At 36.3% G+C, this 25,033-nt stretch overlaps 1 protein-coding gene across 2 annotated transcripts; it reads right to left on the bottom strand.

Moving 5' to 3' along the window:
* Nucleotides 1–254: 254 nt before the first annotated feature.
* lg8h1orf210 (linkage group 8 C1orf210 homolog) lies at nt 255–8,747 on the bottom strand. Of its 2 annotated transcripts, none has more exons than XM_048200011.1 (5): nt 8,502–8,747; nt 4,043–4,160; nt 3,251–3,701; nt 1,181–1,270; nt 255–1,058 (listed from the first exon to the last, which is right to left on the bottom strand). In XM_048200011.1, exons 2-5 carry the CDS (start codon nt 4,145–4,147, stop codon nt 655–657), a joined length of 1,050 nt encoding a protein of 349 aa, XP_048055968.1. In that variant the 5' UTR covers nt 4,148–4,160; nt 8,502–8,747; the 3' UTR covers nt 255–654. The 2 variants fall into 2 exon arrangements, with proteins under 2 accessions (XP_048055968.1, XP_048055969.1); XM_048200012.1 differs by lacking the exon at nt 8,502–8,747 and adding an exon at nt 8,127–8,260.
* Between the last annotated feature and the right edge of the window lie 16,286 nt (nt 8,748–25,033).

Below are 25,033 nucleotides of genomic sequence, written 5' to 3'. Positions count from 1 at the left end.
AGTAGAGACGGATAAAATCCTACTAACACTGCATTCGTTTAGAATAATGTGAATGCCATGTAAAGTTTACTTTGTTTTATATACCATTTATAAACGATATCAAAATATATTTAATGTCAATAATAAAATTCTAATCATTTATCTCAAGGCAATAAAGTGCACAACGGCGGCGCCCAGTGGCCAATAAAAGAAAAACATTCAAAAAATCATTTATTTTAGAAATAGTAAAACATACAAAAGACAAAATGTATATGGTCCAGAAGGCAATTAATAGTAAATGTAAATGCAAATTAGAGAAGGACAAATTTTTAAGCGTTAATGATTATTAATATCATGATTTAAAATAAAGTTTTATAATAACTTTCATTAATAATGTTAACAAACATGTTAAAATGCTTAACAGATCATTAGTTCATTAAGGCCTACATTCAAATGTAATTAAACTTTGATTTATATATTTTCAAATACTATCATAAAGTGTCCCAAGAATCTATTTGGCACAATTTCATTGCATTAGATAGGCTGGGGGCACTGTATATTCATTTTTTCTCAATGAACAGTTTAACTAATAATTATGAAATATTGAATGTTTGTTAGTAACTTATTAATGCAAGTTATTATAAATATTACCAAATAAGATTAGACTTAATGAGGCTAACCAATACTAAATTCAATCTCCTCCTCCTCCTCCTCATCATCATCAGTCAGTGCTGCTGCTGCTCTTGTGGCTCTCTCACTCTCACTCGCTTGTATATAGTTATCTTCAATAAACCCATCATCATCCTCTTCATTTTCATTGGTAGATGCAGCTGCGCGAGTCCCTGGGCCACCGTGGCTCGAGAATCCCACCTCAAAGTTTGCAGTGTCACACTGACTCGTGGCGTCTACTTCGCTGAGCCTGGAGTGTCTGTAGCTTGCCAGATACTTGTGCACAACTTTGAATTTGGCCATCAAAGCGATAAGAACAGAGAGGGTGATAGCTGACACCAGAACAGCCACAAGGACCTTCCAGCTCTCTGAAGACGTTTTTGGATCATTAATGCCTGTGGTCTTTGTTCCTAAAAAAAAAATTGTATTTATAATGGTTAGCTGCATCTCAGCTGTATGCAGGATTAAAAAAGTTGGAAATCACAGGTAATAATCTACATTATTAAAGAAAAAAAAAAAAAGAGATTTTGACCATTATTTGTTGTGGTTGTAGTGTTTGCAGTTGTTTCCACTGCGAGTAGTTTACGGAGGAAGGCTCCATGGTTGACATCTTTAGAATATCCTGCCATGAGAAAAATAATTGATATTGAAATTAGAGTATGTCCATTTTTAGAGAAAGACAAAATGTCTTGGGGCATTCAAATAGCTTTTTTTTTTGTCCATATAAATATAATTAATACATAGGAAATGAAAGATATGGCCCATCTACAATAATTTAGTCCAACATGCGATTCACTCACATAATTACTGGAATACACATTTTTATGATGAGCTGGGTTTTTTTTTAATTCCTGTATTAAAAATAATATAAATAGTATTATTTTGGATGGGGCACACAGTCAAAAGAAAAAGAAGAAAAATAGAAAACATAATTAAAGGATTAGTTCACTTTCAAATTAAAATTTCCTGATAATTTACTCAACCCCATGTCATCGAAGATGTCCATGTCTTTCTCTCTTCAATTGAAAAGAAATTAAGGTTTTTGATGAAAACATTCCAGGATTTTTCTCCATATAGTGGACTTCAATGGCCTCCAAACGGTTGAAGGTCAAAATTACAGTTTCGATGCAACATGATCCCAGACGAAGAATAAGGGTCTTATCTAGAGAAACCATCGCTCATTTTCTAAAAAAAAAAAAAAATTTAAATTATATATGTTTTAACCATAAATGCTCATCTTGAACTAGCTCTCTTCTTCTTCTTCTTTATTAGAATTCCGGCAGTGTAGACACTGCTAAGTGTATTACTGCCCTCCACAGGTCAAAGTTTGAACTAATTGTTATATACTTGCACTAGCATATTGTATATGGCAATTTAGTTCCAACTTTGACCTTCAAGATGAGCATTTATGGTTAAAACGTATATAATTTTTATTTATTTTTTTTAGAAAATGAGCGATGGTTTCTCTTGATAAGACCCTTATTCCTCATCTGGTATCGTTTAAAGCCCTTTGAAGCTGCACTGAAACTGTAATTTTGACCTTAAGCCATTTGGAGGCCATTGAAGTCCACTATATGGAGAAAAATCCTGAAATGTTTATCCTGGAACCTTAATTCTTTTTGACATGGGGTTGAGTAAATTATCAGGAAATTTTAATTTGAAAGTGAACTAATCCTTTAAGGATTAGGAAAGTGAACTAATCCTTTATATGGCAATTTAGTTCCAACTTTGACCTTCAAGATGAGCATTTATGGTTAAAACGTATATAATTTTTATTTATTTTTTTTAGAAAATGAGCGATGGTTTCTCTAGATAAGACCCTTATTCCTCATCTGGTATCGTTTAAAGCCCTTTGAAGCTGCACTGAAACTGTAATTTTGACCTTAAGCCATTTGGAGGCCATTGAAGTCCACTATATGGAGAAAAATCCTGAAATGTTTATCCTGGAACCTTAATTTCTTTTTGACATGGGGTTGAGTAAATCAGGAAATTTTAATTTGAAAGTGAACTAATCCTTTAAGTAGTTTGGCATAATCTTGTAGGCTATTATTATTTCTATAAAAAAAAATGCTTCACTGCTTATTAATATTTGAAAAACTTTTGTCCACAAATGTAGACAATGTGGTGCAACCAACAAGTAGAGAAAAAGCATAAAACAAAAATTATATGTGACTGTGTGTCAATGTCAGTCAGTTTTAAAATATTAGATAGTTTTATCTTTCTATGACAAGGCAAGATTAGCATTGTTAAATGTCATATGGAATGACTCCCCAAAAATTTAATCCTGTTTATGAATTTAAAATGTATAATAATAACAAAGTTTTGTGAATTCAATAATTTAATATTTAAAAACTTTTAAAAAAAATAATGATTAGGATGGTGTGTGTTATAACGTTTTACTTTATGGTTTTACCACATGACATTTTTAAGCCATTCAAATAAAACCTTTCTTGAAAATGGTATAAGTTGGTATGGTATAATGGTGAAAGTGTTTTAAATCCATATAAAAACCAATATGAAATCAGAGAGTACATTCCTAAGGAATAGAAACTAGGTGATATACGTCACTGACCCAAGTAATACAAGACAGTAGTTTTCATACCATCATTGTGGTCATCCTGTGTCATGCTCTTTGAGTCTCTGATCAACTTTACTCTGTTTCCCACTTCCTGTCTGTTATTCGGTTCTCCTCCGAGTTGAACAAACTGATTCAGTCTCAGGTCTTGAACTGCAGCAGATGGAATGTTCCCCAGGAAGAGCATCTGTAAACTGGAGAGGCTGGTCAGAGCGTTCGCCTCCACCGCGGCCAGTTTGCACCTACTCAGGTCTAGTACTTTAAGAGAAGAAAGGCTGTGAAGATGGTCTTTTAACAGTAGAGGGAGGTAGTTGCCTGATAGGTTCAGTGTGACCAAGTGGCTGAAGAGGTTCAGGCGCTTGAAGCTGTCACTGTGGGTTAAGTCTAACAGATTGTCAGACAGATCCAACTCGGTCACATTCATCCAGATGTGCTGCGGTATTGACGTAAGTGTTTTCCCACTGCAGTCAAATGCAGCCTGAAGAAAGAATTATATGATTGTGAAACTTACTTCTGGAACGTCTTGTGTAATGAAACGGTATTAGACATATGAGGATTAAAAAACAATGTTGAAAATAATTTTACCCTATTCTATAAAGATTTAAAAAATAAAAAAAGGAAGATTACCCACTTGCCGTTTCAAATAAAAAAATAACAACACTTTTATTTTCTCACGAGATAAACTACTTCCAGACTGGGTAAAACTCTGTCACCAAAAACAGGAAACAAATGCCTACAAACAGGATACTCCTGATGTAGCGGGCCCTTGCTCTGGCTCGGGGAACAAAAGAGGCCAGAGTGTGTGTTGTTTTTCCTCACCGTCTCTCTGTTGACCGTACATGGACCCACGGTCTGGAGTGTGTAGCATGATCCTGAGACCCAAAAACACAGGAGCACACACACTGTGTGTGTAGCAGACCCCATGTTTTCCTGCTTCCTGTAGAAATCACAATTAAAGAAAGATGATAAATGGCAACCAGAGAAGTGGCCTTCAGATGCTGCGAGAGTTTGAGTTCTGCTGCAACTTTATAAATATATAACGTCATATTATTTTATGTTTTAATGGGTAGTCAAGGTTGACTGTGTGCAAGTGTTTTTCTATTCTAGTAAATATTAAAATAATGTATATATTATTTAAATGTTATACATAGTTAATTTTATTTTTCCATTTTAATAGCATTTTCTGTAATGTTTGCTTGTAAATGTAAAGTTTTTATTATTATCATTATCATATTTTATTATAATTAGTGACTGTGTAAACTTATTTGACCTTGCGGCATATTATTAATTGCAACATTTTCACTCATTTGTGAAAATGTAAAATTCACCAATAATCAGGAACTCTTACATGCCGACACATTTAATAACTCACCACAAGACTCAGCAAAGACACACAAAGTAAACAAGACAGTGTACAGTGTAGCACTATGTAAGGAATAATGTACAGTCAGTTATGCCAAATAATCTCTGAAAGGGATTTTTATCAGCTTAAAGGGGTATATTTAATACTATATTTCACTTTTGCAAATAAATAAATACAGTCAACTCCAGAATTATTGGCACCCTTGATAAAATATAAGCAAATATGGCTGTGGAAATAAATCTGCATTGTTTATCCTTTTGATCTTTCATTTAAAAAAAAAATATTACAAAATTCTAACCTTTCATCGAAATAAAACAATTGAAAGTGGAGGGAAACTCATATTATATAAAAACAAATTTTTCTCCAATGCAAGCTGCCTACAATTATTGGCACCCCTAGAAATTCTTATGAGTAAAATATCTCTGAAGTATATTCCCATTCATATTTATGTTTTTTTAGCACACCAGGGTGACTAGGAGCATGAAATTGTGACTTCCTGTTCCACAGGAATACATATATGAGGAAACACAAAATCTAAATTCCAGTAATCATCCATCACAATAAGTAAAACAAAAAAATATAGTTCTAATGTGCAGTGAAAGATTGTAGAAAGTGGCTGTAATGAAATAGCTAAAGCATTGAAAATGACCATTTCCACCATCAGGGCAATAATTAAAGGATTAGTTCACTTTCAAATTAAAATTTCCTGATAATTTACTCACCCCCATGTCATCCAAGATGTCCTTCTCTCTTCAGTCGAAAAGAAATTAAGGTTTTTGATGAAAACATTCCAGGATTTTTCTCCACATAGTGGACTTCAATGGAGCCCAAACGGTTGAAGGTCAAAATTACAGTTTCATTGCAGCTTCAAAGCATTCTACGCAATCCCAGATGAGGAATAAGGGTCTTATCTAGAGAAACCATCACTCATTTTCTAAAAAAAATAAAAACTATATACGTTTTAACCATAAATGCTCATCTTGAACTAGCTCTCTTCTTCTTCTTCTTCTTCTTCTCTATTAGAATTCTGGCAGTGTAGACACTGCTAAGTGTATTACTGCCCTCCACAGGTCAAAGTTTGAACTAATTGTTATATACTTGCACTAGCATATTGTATATGACAATTTAGTTCAAACTTTGACCTGAGGAGGGCAGGTAATACACTTGACCTTGACCTTTGACCTTCAACCGTTTGGAGGCCACTGAAGTCCACTATATGGAGAAAAATCCTGGAATGTTTTCATCAAAAACCTTCATCAAAAAATTTCTTTTCGACTGAAGAAAGAATGACATGAACATCTTGTATGACATGGGGGGTGAATAAATTATCAGGAAATTTTCATTTGAAAGTGAACTAATCCTTTAAGAAGTTCCAATCAACTAAAGATGTTACAAATCTGTCTAGAAGATGACATGTGTCTATACTGTCCTAATGCACAGTGAGAAGGAAAGTTTGAGTGGCCAAAGACTCTCCAAGGATCACAACTGGAGAATTGCAGAAAATAGTTGAGTCACTGGGTCAGAAAGCCTAAAAAACAAGCAAACAAACAAACAAACAAACAAACAAACAGCACCTACATCACCACAAGCTGTTTGGGAGGGTTTTAAGAAAAATCTATTTTTGGCAGCAAACCCACCAGATAGGGTTTACCAACAGATAAAAAAAATCGAAACCTGACCAATTCTGCTAGAAATCTTTAATTACAATGATCCAAAACAATCAAAATCAACACAAAAATTTGTCTCTGAGCACAAAATGAAGCTTCTGCCATGGCCATCCCAGTCCCCTGACCTGAACCCTATATAGAAAATGAGTGGAGTGAACTGAAGAGAAGAAGCACCATCATGGAGCTGGAATCTGAAGGATCTGGAGAGATTCTGCATGAAGGAATGTTCTCTGATCTCTTGTCAGGCGTTCTCCAAACTCTTCAGGCATTATAGAAGAAGACTCAGAGCTGTTATCTTGGGGAAAGGACATTGCAATAATTGGGTGCCAAATAATTGTGGCCAACATGAACTAGAGAAAAAAACATTTATTTCATAATGAGAATTTCCCCCCACTTTCAATTGTTTTACTTTAATGTGAAGAAAGAGTGATACCAGAGACATGAAACTAACACCAGCTATTTAGGAAATTCCCACCATAGGATAATGTTCGATTATACAGTTTAGTCATCATTATGCAAACATATTTAACCACAGAATGCTGCAACTGACCAATCAGAATCCAAGATTCCAGAGAGTCACGTAATAAGGGCAATAAAGTACAAACAAAAAAGTGCAGTACAAAACAATAAAGTCAATGTGTGCTGCTAAAATGCTTTTCAAATAACTTTTTCATGACCAGTTAAATAACCTAAAAAAAAAAAGATTGCAAATATGTTAAAAAATTAATCATAAATCCAATAATGTTACTACTGTTATCTTAAAACAATTTTACTGGAAACAGTGTAGGGTAAGTTACTCCTAAAAAAAGTAATTAATTACTAGCTACTAATTACATCTTCAACAGTGTAATTAGATTACTGTAATAATTACTCTCACTAAAAAGTATGGCATTACTAATTACTTTATAAATCTTTCTAATTACTTTACATATCAACCTTGACTAGTTGAAGAATACAAGGATAGACATGAAACTGCTCTTTTAATACTCAATACTGGAAATTAAAGATTGACTGCTTGTCTTATCTTACAGTAAAATAAAAAAGTGATGTACTGAACAAGACTAAACAACCCGATTTCAAAGCGTAACCATTTGACGAGGTGGTGATTTTATATGAATTTGTGCAACTTGTCCACCTCACAGGCTTTAGCATTTCCTGTTTATCTCCTTGTGACTTCCACAGAGGCCACTTTTCATAAAAGGTTCAATAATTTTTTATAGGGGCCCTTCCTCTCACTCCCTCACTCTCCCACTATTCATTTCAGCACTGCTGGCGGTAAACACTCCTCAGGAGCTGCTTTTATCTCTTCCTGCCTCAAGACGCCACCATAACAGCATACCTGCAGGATCTAAAAGCCAGCCAAATGGAAGCGTCTGTATGTACGTATCATTATAAACGTGAGAAAGATATCTTTAGAAAAGGTGTGGTAGAAATACAGTAACTGAACCCGAGTTGTCCTTTATCTTCTTATGCTACTTTAATTAAATTAACAGCCCCCAGATGTTTTCCCAGACCTCTCGTTATGGGTCCGAACACACTGCGGAAATACGGCACAAAAAGAAATCTTTCACTTGACCTCCCCAAGATCATGTATACACTACATACACACCCTCCCCTTCTACTCCTGCATTGTTTGTTACTGATTACATTGGCACTAAGGACTTTGCATTGCTGTTGTGGCACATAAAAGAAACTCAGAATTATGCTGTTCAACACAGCTTTTGAATTATCAGTTTAATTGTTACCTGCATGAAGTTCCTGAAATTTTAAAAAGAAATTGTTTATGTTTACCCTTAATATATATCTTTTTAAATTAACATTATAGTGCAATGCAACAAAAATAACAATAAAATAGGAGTTGGATGAGGCCTACCTTTTTAAATTTTCCTGTGATACATTGGACAATATTGTTAAGTCTTATCCGTCTGGCTAGTAGCCTAGGTGCGGTTAACTATGTTGATTCCAGTAATAGTCTACCTTCTCTTCCCTAACAGTTGGCTTGTTGTGGTTGACAACAGAATGTTAAATGACATGAGGGTTGACAGGAATGTGTGATCATTAAACATTAAACTAGCAACCTAGAATGATGTACTAAGATATTGTTCTTCTGCTCATACGTGCCAAAGTGATTTGGCACATATGGGACTTTGCAATGCTTTTGTCATGTTACAAGCTATATAACAAACATACGTAGTGATGAATGTAAGCATCAGAATTCATTGAAAAAGTGCATAGTGAGGCAACTTACCTGAGATTTGGTTCTTCCGGTTATTAAAAATATATCAAAACTGAAGTTTTTTCTCTTCAGACGTCACATTGTATCATGGACAGGTTCATTTTTGTTAGCCATTTCCAAGATTAAGGAAATGGCAGGTAGGTTGTGCAAAGGTTGCAGGTGTGAGGTGTGTCTATAGCATGCCATTCTCAGAGAAAGTTAATTAGTAACTGAATGTCAATGGGTCACTGCTTCTTCTGTTTCACCTTGCAGTTAACATTTGAACTGATGGCACAAATAAATGATCGTAACCTGAAGTGTTCAGTGCAGTTGGTGGTCAATTTAGTTCTCAGACACTGTGGTACTTAATGTCAAATTATATTGAATGAATGTCTTTAATGAACTCCATGTTTTGTACAGTTTACAACATTACAAGAACTGCATTGTTTGTTCACGAAACATTTTATCTTACCACTAAGAGTTCAACTAAATAGCAGTGAAAGTTCTTAAGGCCGGAACACACCAAGCCGACGGTCGGCCGTTGGGCAGTTTTTCTTCGTCGGCCGACTAAGTTTTCTCAGTGTGTTCCGCACCGTCGGCTGAAGTTGGTCCTCGTCGGCCTTTTTTCGGCCAATTCGAAATGTTGAATCGGCGTTGGAGCTCGTCGGTCCGTCGGGCCATCTGACCATTCTGATTGGCTGCTCAGCTACTGCCGCCTGCTGTTTCTGAAAGGCATTTCATCTCACGCAGGCGCAGAACTGATGTGCTGCTTGGTCGTCGGCTGTTTAGCGTCGGTTTGGTGTGTCAGGGCAACTTTGGACACAGACGCTGCTGACGTGAGCCAACCCCGCAGTCTGCTTTCGTCTCCACTAGCTCGTCGGCATCGGCTTGGTGTGTTCTGGCCTTTAGGTAAGAGTTTCCTTTTAAACCCTGTTCACAGAGCTGCTGGGACCAACTTTTGCTAAGGAATGGGGAGAGATCTTAAGCTAAGAGAAAAGGTGGGGTTGACCTCATTGCAAAGGATGATGTCAACAAGTTTACTAACTATGCCCACAGTGATTGGCTGATGGATGTCTGTCAGTGATTTAATCATATTGTAGAATGAGGTATCATGTTGCCATATTCAAATAAAGATTTTAAAATGTAGGCTGTAGTCACTAGTTAAAGGTGCTCTAAGTGATGTCACATGTTTTTAGGTCAAAACATTTTTTGTCACATACAACAAACATCTCCTCACTATCCGCTAGCTGCCTGTCCCCTAAACACACTGTAAAAAAACGCGGTCTCTGTAGTCGCCACAAGCTCCGAAAACGGCACTAAAAACAAACTGGTACAGCCTGGACCACGAATCATAATAAACATGCTCCAGCCAATAACCGACAAGAATGATTTTAAATGCGCGTTCATGACTGTTTCAGGAAGCACGGAGGGGAGGGGGAGGAGGAGGAGGAGGGAGGGTCTAGCTAGCCTCTGTTTTGTTTGACAACACTTTGAACGTCAACAGGAAGTTACATCCACCCAGGATCACTTAGAGCACCTTTAAACAAGTATATGATCAGGTTTGTCCTCTTACACGTCTGCATCTTGAGAGATTGCAGAATTCAAATACTCTTAGAGCAAAAATTTAGGAGTCCTAAAATTGGGACTAACACGCCCATTATTTTTAAGAGTTTCTCCTGATTCAGTAAGTTAGGAGCTACTTTTAGCCTTAAAGGGATAGTTCACCCAAAAATGAAAATTCTGTCATCATTTACTCACCCTCAAGTTTTTTTTTGTTCTGCTTTAGACAAAGGAAGATATTTGGAAGAATGTTTGTAACCAATCAGACCTCGCCCCCCATTGACTGGCATAGTATTTTTCCCCCTATGGTAGTCAATGGGGGGGGGGGCGAGATCTGCTTGGTTACAAACATTCTTTCAAATATCTTCCTTTGTATACAGCAGAAAAAAGAAATGTATGCAGGTTTGGAACAACTTGAGGGTGAGTAAATGATGACAGAATTTTAATTTTTGGGTGAACTATCCCTTTAAGATGTTTTATGAATATGGCCCCATGTAAGTATCTATTTATCATATATCAAACAGACAAAAATGTTTTGCATCATACATTATTCATTATAATTATTCATATTACATGATACAAAAAATGTATACTGTATATTTCATGAAAATTGAACACATATTTTAACTATATTTAACATTTATAAAATTTATATTGTATTTTGTATTTTTTAAAGGTGCCCTAGATTCAAAAATTGAATTTACCTCGGCATAGTTAAATAACAAGAGTTCAGTACATGGAAAACACATACAGTGAGTCTCAAACTCCATTGTTTCCTCCTTCTTATATAAATCTCATTTGTTTAAAAGACCTCCGAAGAACAGGCGAATCTCAACATAACACCGACTGTTACGTAACAGTCGGGGTGTACGCCCCCAATATTTGCATATGCCAGCCCATGTTCCCAACATTATGAAAGGCATTAGACAAGGGCAGCCAGTAACGTCTGGATGTGCAGAGCTGAATCAACTAGGTAAGCAAGCAAGGACAATAGCAAAAAATGGCAGATGGAGCAATAATAACTGACATGATCCATGATAACATGATATTTTTAGTGATATTTTTAAATTGTCTTTCTAAATGTTTCGTTAGCATGTTGCTAATGTACTGTTAAATGTGGTTAAAGTTACCATTGTTTATTACTATATTCATGGAGACAAGAGAGCCGTCGCTATTTTCATTTTTAAACACTTGCAGTCTGTATAATGCATAAACACAACTTCATTCTTTATAAATCTCTCCAACAGTGTAGCATTAGCCGTTAGCCACAGAGCATAGCCTCAAACTCATTCAGAATCAATGTAAACATCAAAATAAACATTGTACTTACGCGATTAGACATGCTGCATGACGAACACTTTGTAAAGATCCATTTTGAGGGTTATATTAGCTGTGTGAACTTTTTTTATGTTGTTTAAGTCAAGCGCGGGGTCTTGGGGCGTGGAGCACGAGAATTAAAGGGCCACACACCCTGAATCGGCTCATTTCTAATTATGCCCCAAAATAGGCAGTTAAAAAAATGAATTAAAAAAAAATCTATGGGGTATTTTGAGCTGAAACTTCACAGACACATTCAGGGGACACCTTAGACTTATATTACATCTTGTAAAAACTGGTTCTAGGGCACCTTTAACTACATTTTGAAATGGGTAGCTATTCATTAAAAGAGTTTTAATTATATTTTGAAATAAGTAGGCTATAAATCATCAAAGCTCTCAACTTTGATACCATTATAAAGATTTGGTACTGTGTGTGCAAAAACAAAAAAAAAACAAAGAGGAAAGGAAGAATAGAGAAACACAGCACTCTACAAGTATGAGTACAGCTGCGATGCCTTCACTCTGTTTAACAGGAAAAAACAACCTGAGCTCCACAACAATGGACAGTTTGTCTTATAGGAGACAAATGGTCAAGATATCCATGTTTGGCACTTAAACTGCTGTTATTGCTGTTTGCATGAGAGCATCTGTCAGCATCCTGCATTTAACACCATCATTTTACTTTCATTCTCTCTTACAGGCGATATCTTGACCCTCACAACAATACATAGACAAATCACAAAATTTGTCTATGATTAATGCATTTTTTTATACTATAGCTCAAACAGTAGAGCATGGTGCTTGCAACACCAAGGTCATTGGTTTGATTGATGAAATGTATACCTTGCATGCAATATAAGTCGCTTTGGATAAAAGCATCTGCCCAATGTAAATGCATTTGTTTTTCTCCTAAATGTTTGTTAACTTCTATAATTCACCCCAAATCCACCCCAAATGTTTTTGAAATTTGCCCCGGAAAACTTGTGTCCAGACCTATTGTTTAGCTAGGAAAGCCTGTGCATCTGATCACTTAGGTGGTCTCACACTCCTCTTTGGCATCTGAAAAACACTCATTTCCTTTGGTAATGGGAGCTGAAACCCTAGTTCCCTGCAAAAGAGAAGTGACTTGTCCAAATGCTATGTTAATCAAGGATTTTATCACATCATTTTATCAAGTGTTTGAACATTTCCACTTCCACTTCTGTGTAAGTTGTACTTATACATCAGACTTTTTTCACTAATGTGACCACACCTTAAGGCAAAACATTTTCTTACAAAAAGCGCTGGGCATGCAGTATCACCGCTAAAATGTACAGTATATTTATCTACAGTATATTTCAGTAAAAAATTGGTATCATCACTTTAAAAAAAAATAAAATAAAATAAAAATTGAGCTTTTCATTAGTGAAGTTACTGTTTTTGTTGCTGGGTATGCATGTGAACCACTAAAACACAACATTTTTACTGACAATATTTCTAAAAAAAAAAAGAAAAGAAAAAAAAGATGTGTACTATACAGTCTGTTGGTTAAACAAGAACAAGGAATGCAGTTGGGAAATTAATATTTTGAACTGATTCTTTTCAATGAATCAGTGGAACTAAATCATGCAAAGTCACAAGTTATTATCAGTTTGTGTTTGAATCGATTGTGATTCCAGCATAAATGACTCACTGATTCAATTGTTCAAATAACAAACTGAATCAATTACTTCCTTGGTACACATGCTGCCGCACTCACATGTGGGGTCCCCCAGGGCTCCATTTTGGGGCCTATTCTGTTATGTTCCCTTTGGGTCATATGTTTAGGAAATTTGGTATTTCTTTTCATTGTTATGCAGATGACCTGCAAATTTATCTGCCCTTGAAACGTAAAGATACCTGCTCTTTAGCGCCTCTATTGCAGTGTTTTGAAGAAATTAAGACCTGGATGGCACTAAATTTCCTTAATTTTAATGAAAAGAAAACAGAAGTGGTGTTGTTTACGCCAGGGGTTATTTATCAGATTTGATTAATCTGTATGCTCTGTCAAGAGCACTAAGGTCTGCTGACCATTTGCTTTTAGCTGTTCCAAGGGTAAAACTGAAGAGCAGGGGGGACCGAGCCTTTGCAGGGGTGGCCTCGAAGCTCTGGTTTGCCTCTCTACATCAGACAGGCTCAAACACTTGAGGTCTTCAAATCTGGCCTAAAAACTTATTTTTACAGTCTGGCGTTCGATGCTATGTGAGAGCTGCTTTCTTTTACTGTTTTATTGTGTCTTAAGTGTTTTTCTTTTATGGTGCTGACTGTTTGTATTAATGAATATGTTTTCTTTTTGAATGTACAGCACTTTGATAAACACTTGTTTTAATAAAAAAGTGCTTTATAAATAAACTTTGACTTTGACATGCATTTAAAGAGCCAACTACATTTCTGAGTAACTTACCCAACAGCACTTATTTGTTGTAATTTGCAGTTGCCATGTGTATAAAAAGCTTATCAGTGTGAAAACATTTGAGGAGGTTTGGCAAATAATAAGATATGAGAGGGAACTGTTGCTCTTAGACAGAAAAATGTGCTTCAGAATCTTCCAACTTAAATACAATTGTAAGTAATACAACAGAGATTCTATTGTCAGTAAAAGTTCCTTGCAATAATCATTTCTGGGAATGAAACTACATGCTGGACAACAGGGGACATTCTTATACATACTACCGCTGTGAGTACTACTTTGTGCAGTTTTAAAATACCTGTGTCACTTACATTTAAACACAAAACTGATGGCAGTGGCCATCAATACAGTTCATTCATTAAAATCACCATTAGGACTCTCATGACTGATTCTATAATTTTAGCAGCCTTTGGGACGTCATTAAGAGCCATTGCGCAGAAGTGTTCTTTAGGACTGGCCGGTGCATGCTCACCACTGTACCAGCAGGAACTCAACTTTATAAAATAAATTTGCAAGTTCTGGTTCGTACCCAGTGCATGCTGTTTCAGAGGCGAGTGTCCATTACTCGAGCTGTTTTCCAATGGGTCTCAGGGGAACCGGGTGGTGGGCTGAGCAAACACTCAGCAGACAGGAGACCAGCGGTTCTTCCTGTTTCTGCATGCTTACTGTTTGATTCCTGCCAGTTTCCTGGTCACATATCAGCTCCCGCAGCACTGCTTCCTTTCACAGATTCTTCACTGACTGCTGCTGCTAAACACGCTCTGTGTGACGCTCATGCACTCTTCGGTAACACTTTATTTTAGTGTTCTTATTACACGTTACATGTAATACAAGTTCTGTCATGAAACTCGAGTCTAAATGGCGTAGGCTGATAGGTCCTTAACTCAATTTGATAGTGATCATGGCTGGATTTCCCGATAACGTTGTCTCAGCGCGCTACGAAGACTCTAAAGGTATACCTTTACTAAAGGCATGTTCTAGGCATGTTCCCCGAACTATACCTTAGAAGGGTGCTTAAGGTATACCTTCTTAAAGGGGACCTATAATGCCCCTTTTACAATATGTAATATAAGAATCTGCACAGCAAAATCTCCAGAGTTAAATCAGCTCTGCTCAGAGTACATATGGTCCCTCTCTAAATAGTGTTAAAATAACACTGAAGCAGAGTTAAAATTAATGAGATAATTAAGCTATTAATTAAGTGATGATTGTGCATTAGTGATGAACACCTGCTGTTAACAAGCAGACTCACAGAAGAAAAGAGAAACACAAGAACTATGTTAGAACTTATTAATTGCTTAATTATCTCATTAACTTTAACTCTGCTTCAGTGTTACTTTAACACTATTTAGAGAGGGACCATATGTACTCTGAGCAGAGCTGATTTAACTCTGGGGATTTTACTGTCTGGTGTCCCCAGAATGTGTCTGTGTAGTTTCAGCTCAAAATACCCCACAGATCATTTATTATAGCTTGTCAAATTTGCCCCTATTTGGGTGTGAGTAAAAACATGCAGTTTTTGTGTGTGTCCCTTTAAATATAAATGAGCTGCTGCTCCCGGCCCCCTTTCCAGAAGAGGGCGGAGATTTGACAGATCGTGCTTTGGTTGCTCAACAACAAAGCTGGACAATCTCACGCAGCCAAAATGACGATTGTCAGTAACGGTGTTCAGCCTTACATTGTTCAAACCAGAGTCAAACACTGATGGAGAGACTCAGTAAGAAGTTACAACTTTTAGAATGCATCTGGATGTTTCTGAATGGTCAGTGGATAAATGTATGTAGTTGCTGTGGAGTTGATTCAACACATCGACTAGCATGTGACGTCATGTTAATCTTTTAGGCAAATCCAGCACTGAATTGACCCTCGTTTGTGAAGCTGTCCAACGTAAAATGACAGCATGGTAACAAAAGGGGTAGCGCAGGGGGATAGAATGTACAGTTTGTACAGTATAAAAACCATTACGCCTATGGAATATCCTCACTTTGATAGCAAAACAAACCTGTGTGTGTAAAAACTGTCGCGGAATAATATTCTTCCAGGCGTCTCTAACTACACTCCTGTTTTGATTATCACTTCCTCACCTTTGATCTGATTTAAAGACGCTGCATTCTGTACTGATTGAGGAAAATGGGTCAGACATGTTCACCTATCAACCAAACATTTCCAAAATCACAACATGTACTCTCTCATCATTTTCAGCTGGGGTCATATCCATTTGTTGATGTTGAATATAATGCCAGCAGCAGTCTAAATCATTCAATTACACATTGTCAGAAACGACACACACAGCTGTAACAGATCTAACAGCAGCAGATCTATAGGAAGCACCGCTTTTTTCATCCATCCTCTCCAACATGCTCTCCAAATTCAGTCTGTGTAGTGACCCCTCGCTGACCTCCGCCGCTCCGCGGCCTCTCTCCATCCTATGTTATACATGGATCTGAATGGCACTGAAAGAGCTGGACCCATGGCGAGATGCCCTGCTGTGTGCGGAACATGGATTTCCACTGTACCACCCTGAACCAACATGGAAATGAGAGGCTAGACTGATGTTTATTGTTCTTAGATAAGGTCTTATATATTAACAATTCAAATGGCAATGCTAATCATGTAAGCAATACTGTAAATGAACAGCCGGAGTCAAATATTTATGTGCAAATACTGTAGGTTGTTGATAAATTACCCTGAAAAAATGTATTGATTTTATTCAAATAAAAAAAATGTTATTTAACGTTACTGAATCAACTTAAATATATTAGGTTACACCAATAAAACTAAATTTAAGGGTAAGGTCAGGTACAAATACGTCTTTAACGTAACAATTGCAGGTTAGGTTTTTTACAGTGTCAAAAGTTTGGGGTTGGTAAGATTTTTTTAATGCTTTTGAAAAAAGCATCTTATGCACATCAAGGCTGCATATATTTATTTATTTATTTATTTATTAAATGTACAATTTCAAATTACTGTTTTACATTTTTTATATTTCAAAATGTTATTTATTCTTGTGATGACAATGCTGAATTTTCAGCATCATTACTTCAGTCTTCAGTGTCACATGATCCTTTAGAAATCCTTCTAATATGCTGATTTGATATGCTCAAATATATATATAATATGCTCAAAAAACATTTCTCATCATGGTCAGTGTTGAAAATAGTTGAGCTGCTTAATATTTTGTGAAAATCAAGATTTCTTTTCTTTATAGAATTCTTTGATGAACAAAAAATGCAAAAGAACAGCATTTATTTGAAACAGAAAATTTTTGTAACAATGCAAAAGTCTTAAACTCACTTTTGGTCATATCCTTGCTAAACAGAAGTATTAATTTATTGGAAAAAAAAAATCTACTGATCCCAAATGTTTGAACGATATGTATATATTTTATTTTATGTTAAATTTATATAAGGGATTTAATTATGTGCTATACTGCTAATCATTTATTTATTTATCAATCAATCATTTTGAATTAAAGGTGCCCTAGAATTAAATATTGAATTTACCTTGGCATAGTTGAATAACAAGGAAAAGACATACATTGAGTTTCAAACTCCATTGTTTCCTCCTTCTTATATAAATCTCATTTGTTTAAAAGACCTCTGAAGAACAGGCAAATCTCAACATAACACCGACTGTTACGTAACATGATCCATGATAACATGATATTTTTAGTGATATCTGTAAATTGTCTTTCTAAATGTTTCGTTAGCATGTTGCTAATGTACTGTTAAATGTGGTTAAAGTTACCATCGTTTATTACTGTATTCACGGAGACAAGAGCCGTCGCTATTTTCATTATTAAACACTTGCAGTCTGTATAATTCATAAACACAACTTCATTCTTTATAAATCTCTCCAACAGTGTGTAATGTTAGCTTTAGCCACGGAGCACCATCAAACTCATTCAGAATCAAATGTAAACATCCAAATAAATACCATACTTACGCAATTAGACATGCTGCATGACGAACACTTTGTAAAGATCCATTTTGAGTGTTATATTAGCTGTGTGAACTGTGTTTATGCTGTTCAAGGCAAGCGCGAGCTCGGGGGGGAGAGAGCACGAGAATTAAAGGGGCCGCGACCTATATATCGGTGCATAGTTAATGATGCCCCAAAATAGGCAGTTAAAAAAATCTATGGGGTTTTTTGAACTGAAACTTCACAGACACATTCAGGGGGACACCTTAGACTTATATTACATATTTTAAAAAGACGTTCTAGGGCACCTTTAAGTTGACAAATTTAGTTTACGTACACCGTACTAAATTACAATTATTTAATCCAGTCTCTCAATAAATATGAGCTTAAACATTTTATTAACAATCTCCTAGGCAATCCAAGTTCTTAAACAAGAAAGTATGGAAAAGCAGAGGTAGATAATGCTTGATATGGATGCTAAGTGAATAGGGAGGCTAACAAGTACGTTTGGATTGTTTGTGTAAGAGTAAAAGGAAATATGAATTGAGAGTGTAACAGTGGCAGGGTGAAGATGTCTCTGGCTGCACACGCACACTCTTGAGACAAAAGCTGAGGAGCGGATTTGCCCTCTCCCCTCTTTTCCCCTTCCTTTGTCCTTTGTTTTTTACTCTCTCTCTTTTTCTCTTGTACTTACACACTCCACATCCTCCCATTTCAGCTTTCCTATCCTTGACCCTATCTGTTAAAGATCCACTTATCTCCATCACTCTACATCTGACTGACTAGGTAAAAACACAAAGACATCTTTCCCTCAAACCACTGCGTTTATTATTTCACGGATATGAATGGTTTAACTCTTCCATGCCAAATGGAATTTTTTACATGATTGTTCCATCAGGCCTATGGTGAATTTGCATGACATCACATCACTTCAAGATGTGTGGGAATAAATGACGGATTTTCAAGGAGAGCCTTTATGGTTGATTCCATCATTTTCGCCCCGCTATCACAAGGATTTCCGGCAGTGACCTAAGGGTATAATGGAGCACCTATAGCAGTATGGGTCCCATGGTGAGCTTCCTCAACAGGGCTGGATGCCCATGAGACCGGCTCCTGTATCGCCAGCACACACTCTCACACTTCCACATTAAATGCAGCGGTGCTCAAGCAGTGAGTCGGTGCGTGTGGAGTCCTGCCAGCTCCCATCACAATGGGTGGAAATGGGAATTTAATACAGACTTTCTCACATAGCCACAATGCATCTAATAACACTCACAGCTGTCCCCTCCCTACTCAATAACACTTACGATTTAGTTATTCTTATACGTGAGATTCCCACAACTGAAATTACTTAAAGGGATAGTCCACCCCAAAAAATTAAATTCTGCCATTATTTACACACCCTCTTGTCATTGCAAACATGTATGACTTTCTTTCTTCTGTGGAAGAAATTTTGAAGAATGTTGGTTCCCATTGACTTCCATTGTATTTTTGCCCATACAATAGAAGTCAATGGGAACTGTGTTACTGTGTAAGGTGTGCTTACCAACATCTTAATTTACAGGATTAGTTCACTTTAAAATGAAAATAACCAAGATTTACTCACCCTCAAGCCATCCTAGATGTATATGACTTTCTTCTTTCAGATTAACACAATCTGAGTTATATAAATAGATATCCTGATGCATCCAAGCTTTATAATGGCAGTGAACGGGACCAACGAGTTTGAAGCTCAAGAAAGTGCATCCATCCATCATAAATGTACTCCACACAGCTCCGGGGGGTTAATAAAGGCCTTCTGAAGTCAAGCGATGTGTTTGTGTAATAAAATCCATATTTAACAAGTTATAAAGTAAAATATTTAGCTTCTGCCAGACCACATTCCATATTCAAATTAGGAAGAAAATGTAAAATGCCTTACGCTAAATCCTACGACTTCTGTATTCAACTTATGGAAATAGCGTAAAAGACACAACAAGCTATATTCCCCCGAGCCGTGTGGAGTATGTTTATGATGGATGGATATACTTTCTTGAGCTTCAAACTTGTTGGTCCTGTTCACTGCCATTATAAAGCCTGGATACATAAGGATATTTATTAATATAACTCCAGTTGTGTTCATCAGAAAGAAGAAAGTCATATACACCTAGGATGGCTTGAGGGTGAGTAAATCTTGGGGTAAATTTCATTTTAATTCTTTAAGTTCTGCAGACAAATGAAAGTCATACAGGTTTGGAATGACATGAGGGTGAGTAAATGACAACAGAATTTTAATTTTTGGGTGGACTATACCTTTAAAATGAAGTATTACGGAAGAGGATTAGGGCCAAGCAATAATAAAAAAAATAAAACCATCTCGACATTAAAGTTGTTAAATTTCGAGAAAAAAGTCGAGATAAAATGTTGAGAATAAACTCATTAAATTATGAGAAAAATCTCGGTAAATTTCAAGAAAAAAGTTAAGATAAAATGTTGAGAATAGACTCGTTAAATTACGTGAAAAAACTCGTTAAATTTCGAGGAAAAAAGTCGAGATAAAATGTTGAGAATAAAGTCATTAAATTACGAGAAAAAATTCATTAAATTACGAGGACAAATTCGTTAAATTATGAGAAAAATGTCGTTAAATTTCGAGAAAAAAGCTGAGATAAAATGTTGAGAATAAAGTCATTAAATTACAAGAAAAAAGTCATTAAATTACGAGAACAAATTCGTTAAATTATGAGAAAAATCTAGTTAAATTTCAAGAAAAAGTTGAGATAAAATGTTGAGAATAATCTCGTTAAATTACGTGAAAAAAGTCATTAAATTACGAGAACAAATTCGTTAAATTATGAGAAAAATGGCGTTAAATTACGAGAAAAAAGTCGAGATAAAATGTTGAGAATAAACTCATTAAATTATGAGAATAAAGTCATTAAATTACGAGAAAAAAGTCGTTAAATTATGAGAACAAATTCGTAATTTAACGAATTTGTTCTTGTAATTTAACGACTTTTTTCTCGTAATTTAATGACTTTATTCTCAACATTTTATCTCGACTTTTTTCTCGAAATTTAACGTGTTTTTTCTCGTAATTTAACGAGTTTATCTCAATATTTTATCTCGACTTTTTTCTCGAAATTTAACGAGTTTTTTCTTGAAATTTAACAACTTTAATCTCGAGATGGTTTTATTTTTTTATTATTGCTTGGCCCTAATCCTCTTCCGTAAAATGATAGACTTTTATTAAGTTATTCATTCATTTTTTGCGGTGCTAAAGAAAGTATCGCTGTTATTGCTCTTACTTGGTGGTGTTTTGAATTGGTATGGTAAGAAACCACCTAGCAATACCCTAGCAACCACCCAGTACACCTTAGGAACGTCCAAGCAAACACCCAGTACATTCTATAAACCACTATAGTGTTGTGGTGCAGTGCTTTGCACAGGAAAAACTTCTGAACACTGAAGTTACATAAAGAGTTTTGATTCCTTTACATGTGTACTGGCTGCAAATGTGTGCATTGTCTCTTGACCTCAGGGTGGAAAATGAGGCAGGATAAATGCTTTGAGTCTTTGTCTGGCGACAAGAGAAAATAATCAGCATTCATCATCATCACTTTCATAATAAAGAGAAGGTATAAAGCAATTACTACTGGACTACAAAAGGTGGCTGGGACAATAGGCGGCAGTCTAGGGGGAGTGTGGTGGTTAAATCTAGTCCCTTTAAGTACCTTGTTCTTGTGAGTGTTTCTCTCCACCCTGGCTCCACGCAACCACAGAATATGTTGACACAGTGTCCACTACTTTCCCGTGCGGCTTCCTCATCCAAACACTTTCAGTGCTTTATCAGCCAGTTTGTATACACAAACACACATACGCCCCAATACAAAAACACACACACATTCTAGCTGAGACACAACATTAGGATGTAAAGAAACTACAAAAGCAACAATGCAAATAATATTTTTGCACTTAGAGAATTTTGTTTTTCTACTATTATTATGAATACTGATACATTCTGCAAAAAAGAAAGTGTTCTGTGCACACTACAGCAAAAGATATGTGAAAAAGGACTAACTTGCTTAAGACTTTTGCACATTATACTAAATTTATCCATTCTGAGCAATGAAAATGTGATGATTTCACTTCTGTGAGCAAATGGGCAGGATGTGAGTGTGACCTGCTATTTGTGTCTGAGCAGTGCAGAGTTCACAGATACTGTGTACCAAAGGTGACAGTGCACACAAAAGAAAGAAGGCCTTCGCCTCGGACAGCACTTCTAAAAACAGTAACACATTAGATATGTCTGGTCTAATTCAGCACTAACAAATCGACAACTAATCTCTGTTTTATTATCTGCGTGCAAAAAAAGAAATGATTTTTTATCTGTCCCTTGCTCTTAGAGTGGAAAACAGGAAAGTCAGAACAATGTCAATCTGAGTCAGCTTCAATTATGTGATGTTATCAAGAAACAGACAGAAAACATATATGCGCTCATTTCAAAAACCATCCATCCACAAATTAGTGAAGTTGTGCAAAGACGGTGTAAATGGGTCTGTGGACGTGCGGCGGTGGGCTTTTCCTCTGCAATTAAAAATGAAATTACTGAACATTTAGACAAAACATACGGTCAGGGATTGTTTCTCATTTCCTGGCTATGACTGATGTGAGCGGTTACAAGATGCCTATAGCAGCGTGGAGCTTATTCATTCAGTAGGCGAATATGACCAGGAGTATGACAGTAATCTCTGTTCTTTATGATGGTTTGGTGCCTTAAGAGATGAAGGGGAATATTAAAATACTATATATCCAGACTGTACCACTGGATCCTCAGCTGCCTAAGAAAAAAACATTTGACAGGGAACATCTGAACTTGTCACTTTATGTGAGAATTCCCGATTCCTCTAAATCAGCTGACAGGAAATGGTACTTTGGGTGCACTTCCCTTCTTAACCAATTTGTATATGAAAAGCTATATGTGCATTAAAACACTTGAAACTGTGCCATGGTGAAACCATGTGGGATAATTGCTCCTTTCAATAATAATAATAAATGCATCTTTAGTTTAGTAATGGTACTGTAACAAGTAATAGACCTGTTCATGAAGAATAAAATAGAAAATGCTATGAAATAAAATAAAATTATGATGCTTCTCCTGTTGCATATGCATTTCCAAAATTGTCCATTTTTCTATTCGGCCTATTGTGCTCTTAAAGGGTTAGTTCACCCATAAATGAAATTTCTGTCATTAATTACTCTACCTCGTGTCGTTCCAAACCGGTAAGACCTTCGTTCATCTTCGAAACACAAATTAAGATATTTTTGGTGAATTCCGAGAGGGATAGGACTCGCCCATAATCAACACTTTCAAGGTCCAGAAAGGTACTAAAGACATCGTTAAAACAGTCGATGTGACTGCAGTGGTTCAACTTTAATTTTATGAAGTGACGAGAATACTTTTTGTGTGCAAAAACAAAACGAAAATAACTTTATTCAATAATCTCTTCTCTTCCCTGTCATTTTTCATACGCAGGTGATGCAGTAAGCCAAAGTCCCTTAAAGACAAGTCATTTCACTCGGCGGCCATCTTTGAAACGCCTCTCGGGCATCCTGGGCATCATGCAGCTCCTATCTCTTTGAATGGGGAAACATCAAATTCTCCAAAACTGTTCGCCAACCTTACGATTAAATTTCATATTTGAAATCACCAATGAAATCTAACAACAACCGGCTCATAAATTTAGTTTCTAAACGTTCGAATCATGACAAAAAAACTGTATTTTTCAGGCTGGATCAAGCTAATGCGCATGCGCAGACCTAAATGCGCGTCTCTTCGGAGGCGCGCGTCTGACTGTTTCTATAGAAACCGGTGATTCTAACGGCCGCTGAAGTGACGCGATGACTTTACCAGTCGGCGATTGACTCTTGTTTAGAAGGCGGGACTTATTCCGCCATATTGCGCGTTACACTTTCTCCCATTCAAAACAATACGAGTGACACGTCTTGTGTTATTCTATAGTCTTTGAGTAAGCACAGTGAAGGCTTCAGTGTTTACGTCCGAATGCCAGCTCAGTATTGGCCAAAGTTGCACACGTGAGCAGCGCGACGCATGCGTGTGATGTTGACGCAGGAGCCGGCCAATAATGAGTTGCCGTTCTGACGTAGAACCTGTAGGTGCTGGATGTAAACAACATATGAGAATGACACAGAAAATATATTGTTGAATGAAGTCATTATTTTTGTTTTGTTTTTGCGCACAAAAAGTATTCTTTTTGCTTCATAAAATTAAGGTTGAACCACTGCAGTCACGTCAACAGTTTTAAAGGATTAGTTCACTTTGAAATGAAAATTAGCCCAAGCTTTACTCATCCTCAAGTCATCCTAGGTGTATATGATTTTCTTCTTTCTGATGAACATGATCACAGAAATATTAATAAATATCCTGACGCATCCGAGCTTTAGCAGTGATAGGGATCAATGAGTATGAGGTGAAGAAAGTGCTTCCATCCAAATTCATCCATCATAAATATGTGCTCCACATGGCTCCGGGGGGTTAATAAAGGCCTTCTGAAGCAAAGCGATGGGGGGTTAATAAAGGCCTTCTGAAGCAAAGCGATGCGTTTGTGTAAAAAAAAATATCCATATTTAACATGTTATGAACCCCCCGGAGCCATGTGGAGCACATATTTATGATGGATGGATGTGGATGGAAGCACTTTCTTCACCTCATACTCATTGCTCCCTATCACTGTCATTATAAAGCTTGGATGTGTCAGGATATATATTAATATTTCTGTGATTATGTTCATCAGAAAGAAGAAAGTCAAGCTTGGGCTAATTTTCATTTCAAAGTGAATTAATCCTTTAACAATGTCTTTATTACCTTTCTGGACCTTGAAAGTGGTGATTATATTGCTGTGGACGAGTCACATACCTCTCGGATTTCATCAAAAATATCCTAATTTGTGTTCCAAAGGTTAACAAAAGATTTAAGGGTATGGAGTGATTAATGACAGAATTTTTATTTTGGGGTCAGTTTTTGCATCTTGCTATTCATTGTCACTTTAACATTTTTACATTTTACATATTTTTTACAGGACATTTTTGTTTACCTTTTGTACAATTTTACTTTTCAGTTGAATGGGTCTTTAAATGGTATTTTAATTATTAATACACATTCAGGGATATAATTGAAGAACAACCCTGGTCTTGATGTACTGACTTCAGATCAACAGACATCCAGTATTGTGTAAGTGAAATTCTGTAAAAATACTTATAGTACAAACCTCTCTCTCTCTCTCTCTCTCTCTCTCTCTCTCTGTCTCATCCTCTACGCCTCTTCCTTCCTTTCCCAC

The sequence above is a fragment of the Megalobrama amblycephala genome, linkage group LG8, assembly GCF_018812025.1.
Source record: "Megalobrama amblycephala isolate DHTTF-2021 linkage group LG8, ASM1881202v1, whole genome shotgun sequence".
In the NCBI taxonomy this organism is placed as follows: Eukaryota; Metazoa; Chordata; class Actinopteri; order Cypriniformes; family Xenocyprididae; genus Megalobrama; species Megalobrama amblycephala.
This window is presented reverse-complemented; position numbering and strand designations above follow the sequence as displayed.

Excerpts from the sequence above, each read along its gene's own strand:
- lg8h1orf210 (XM_048200011.1), bottom strand. The coding sequence starts at position 4,147 with ATGGGGTCTGCTACACACACAGTGTGTGTGCTCCTGTGTTTTTGGGTC. Across the intron at positions 3,702-4,042 it reads GTACGGTCAACAGAGAGACG|GCTGCATTTGACTGCAGTGG; the intron begins GTGAGGAAAAAC and ends TTCTTTCTTCAG. Across the intron at positions 1,271-3,250 it reads ACAGGATGACCACAATGATG|GATATTCTAAAGATGTCAAC; the intron begins GTATGAAAACTA and ends TTCTCATGGCAG.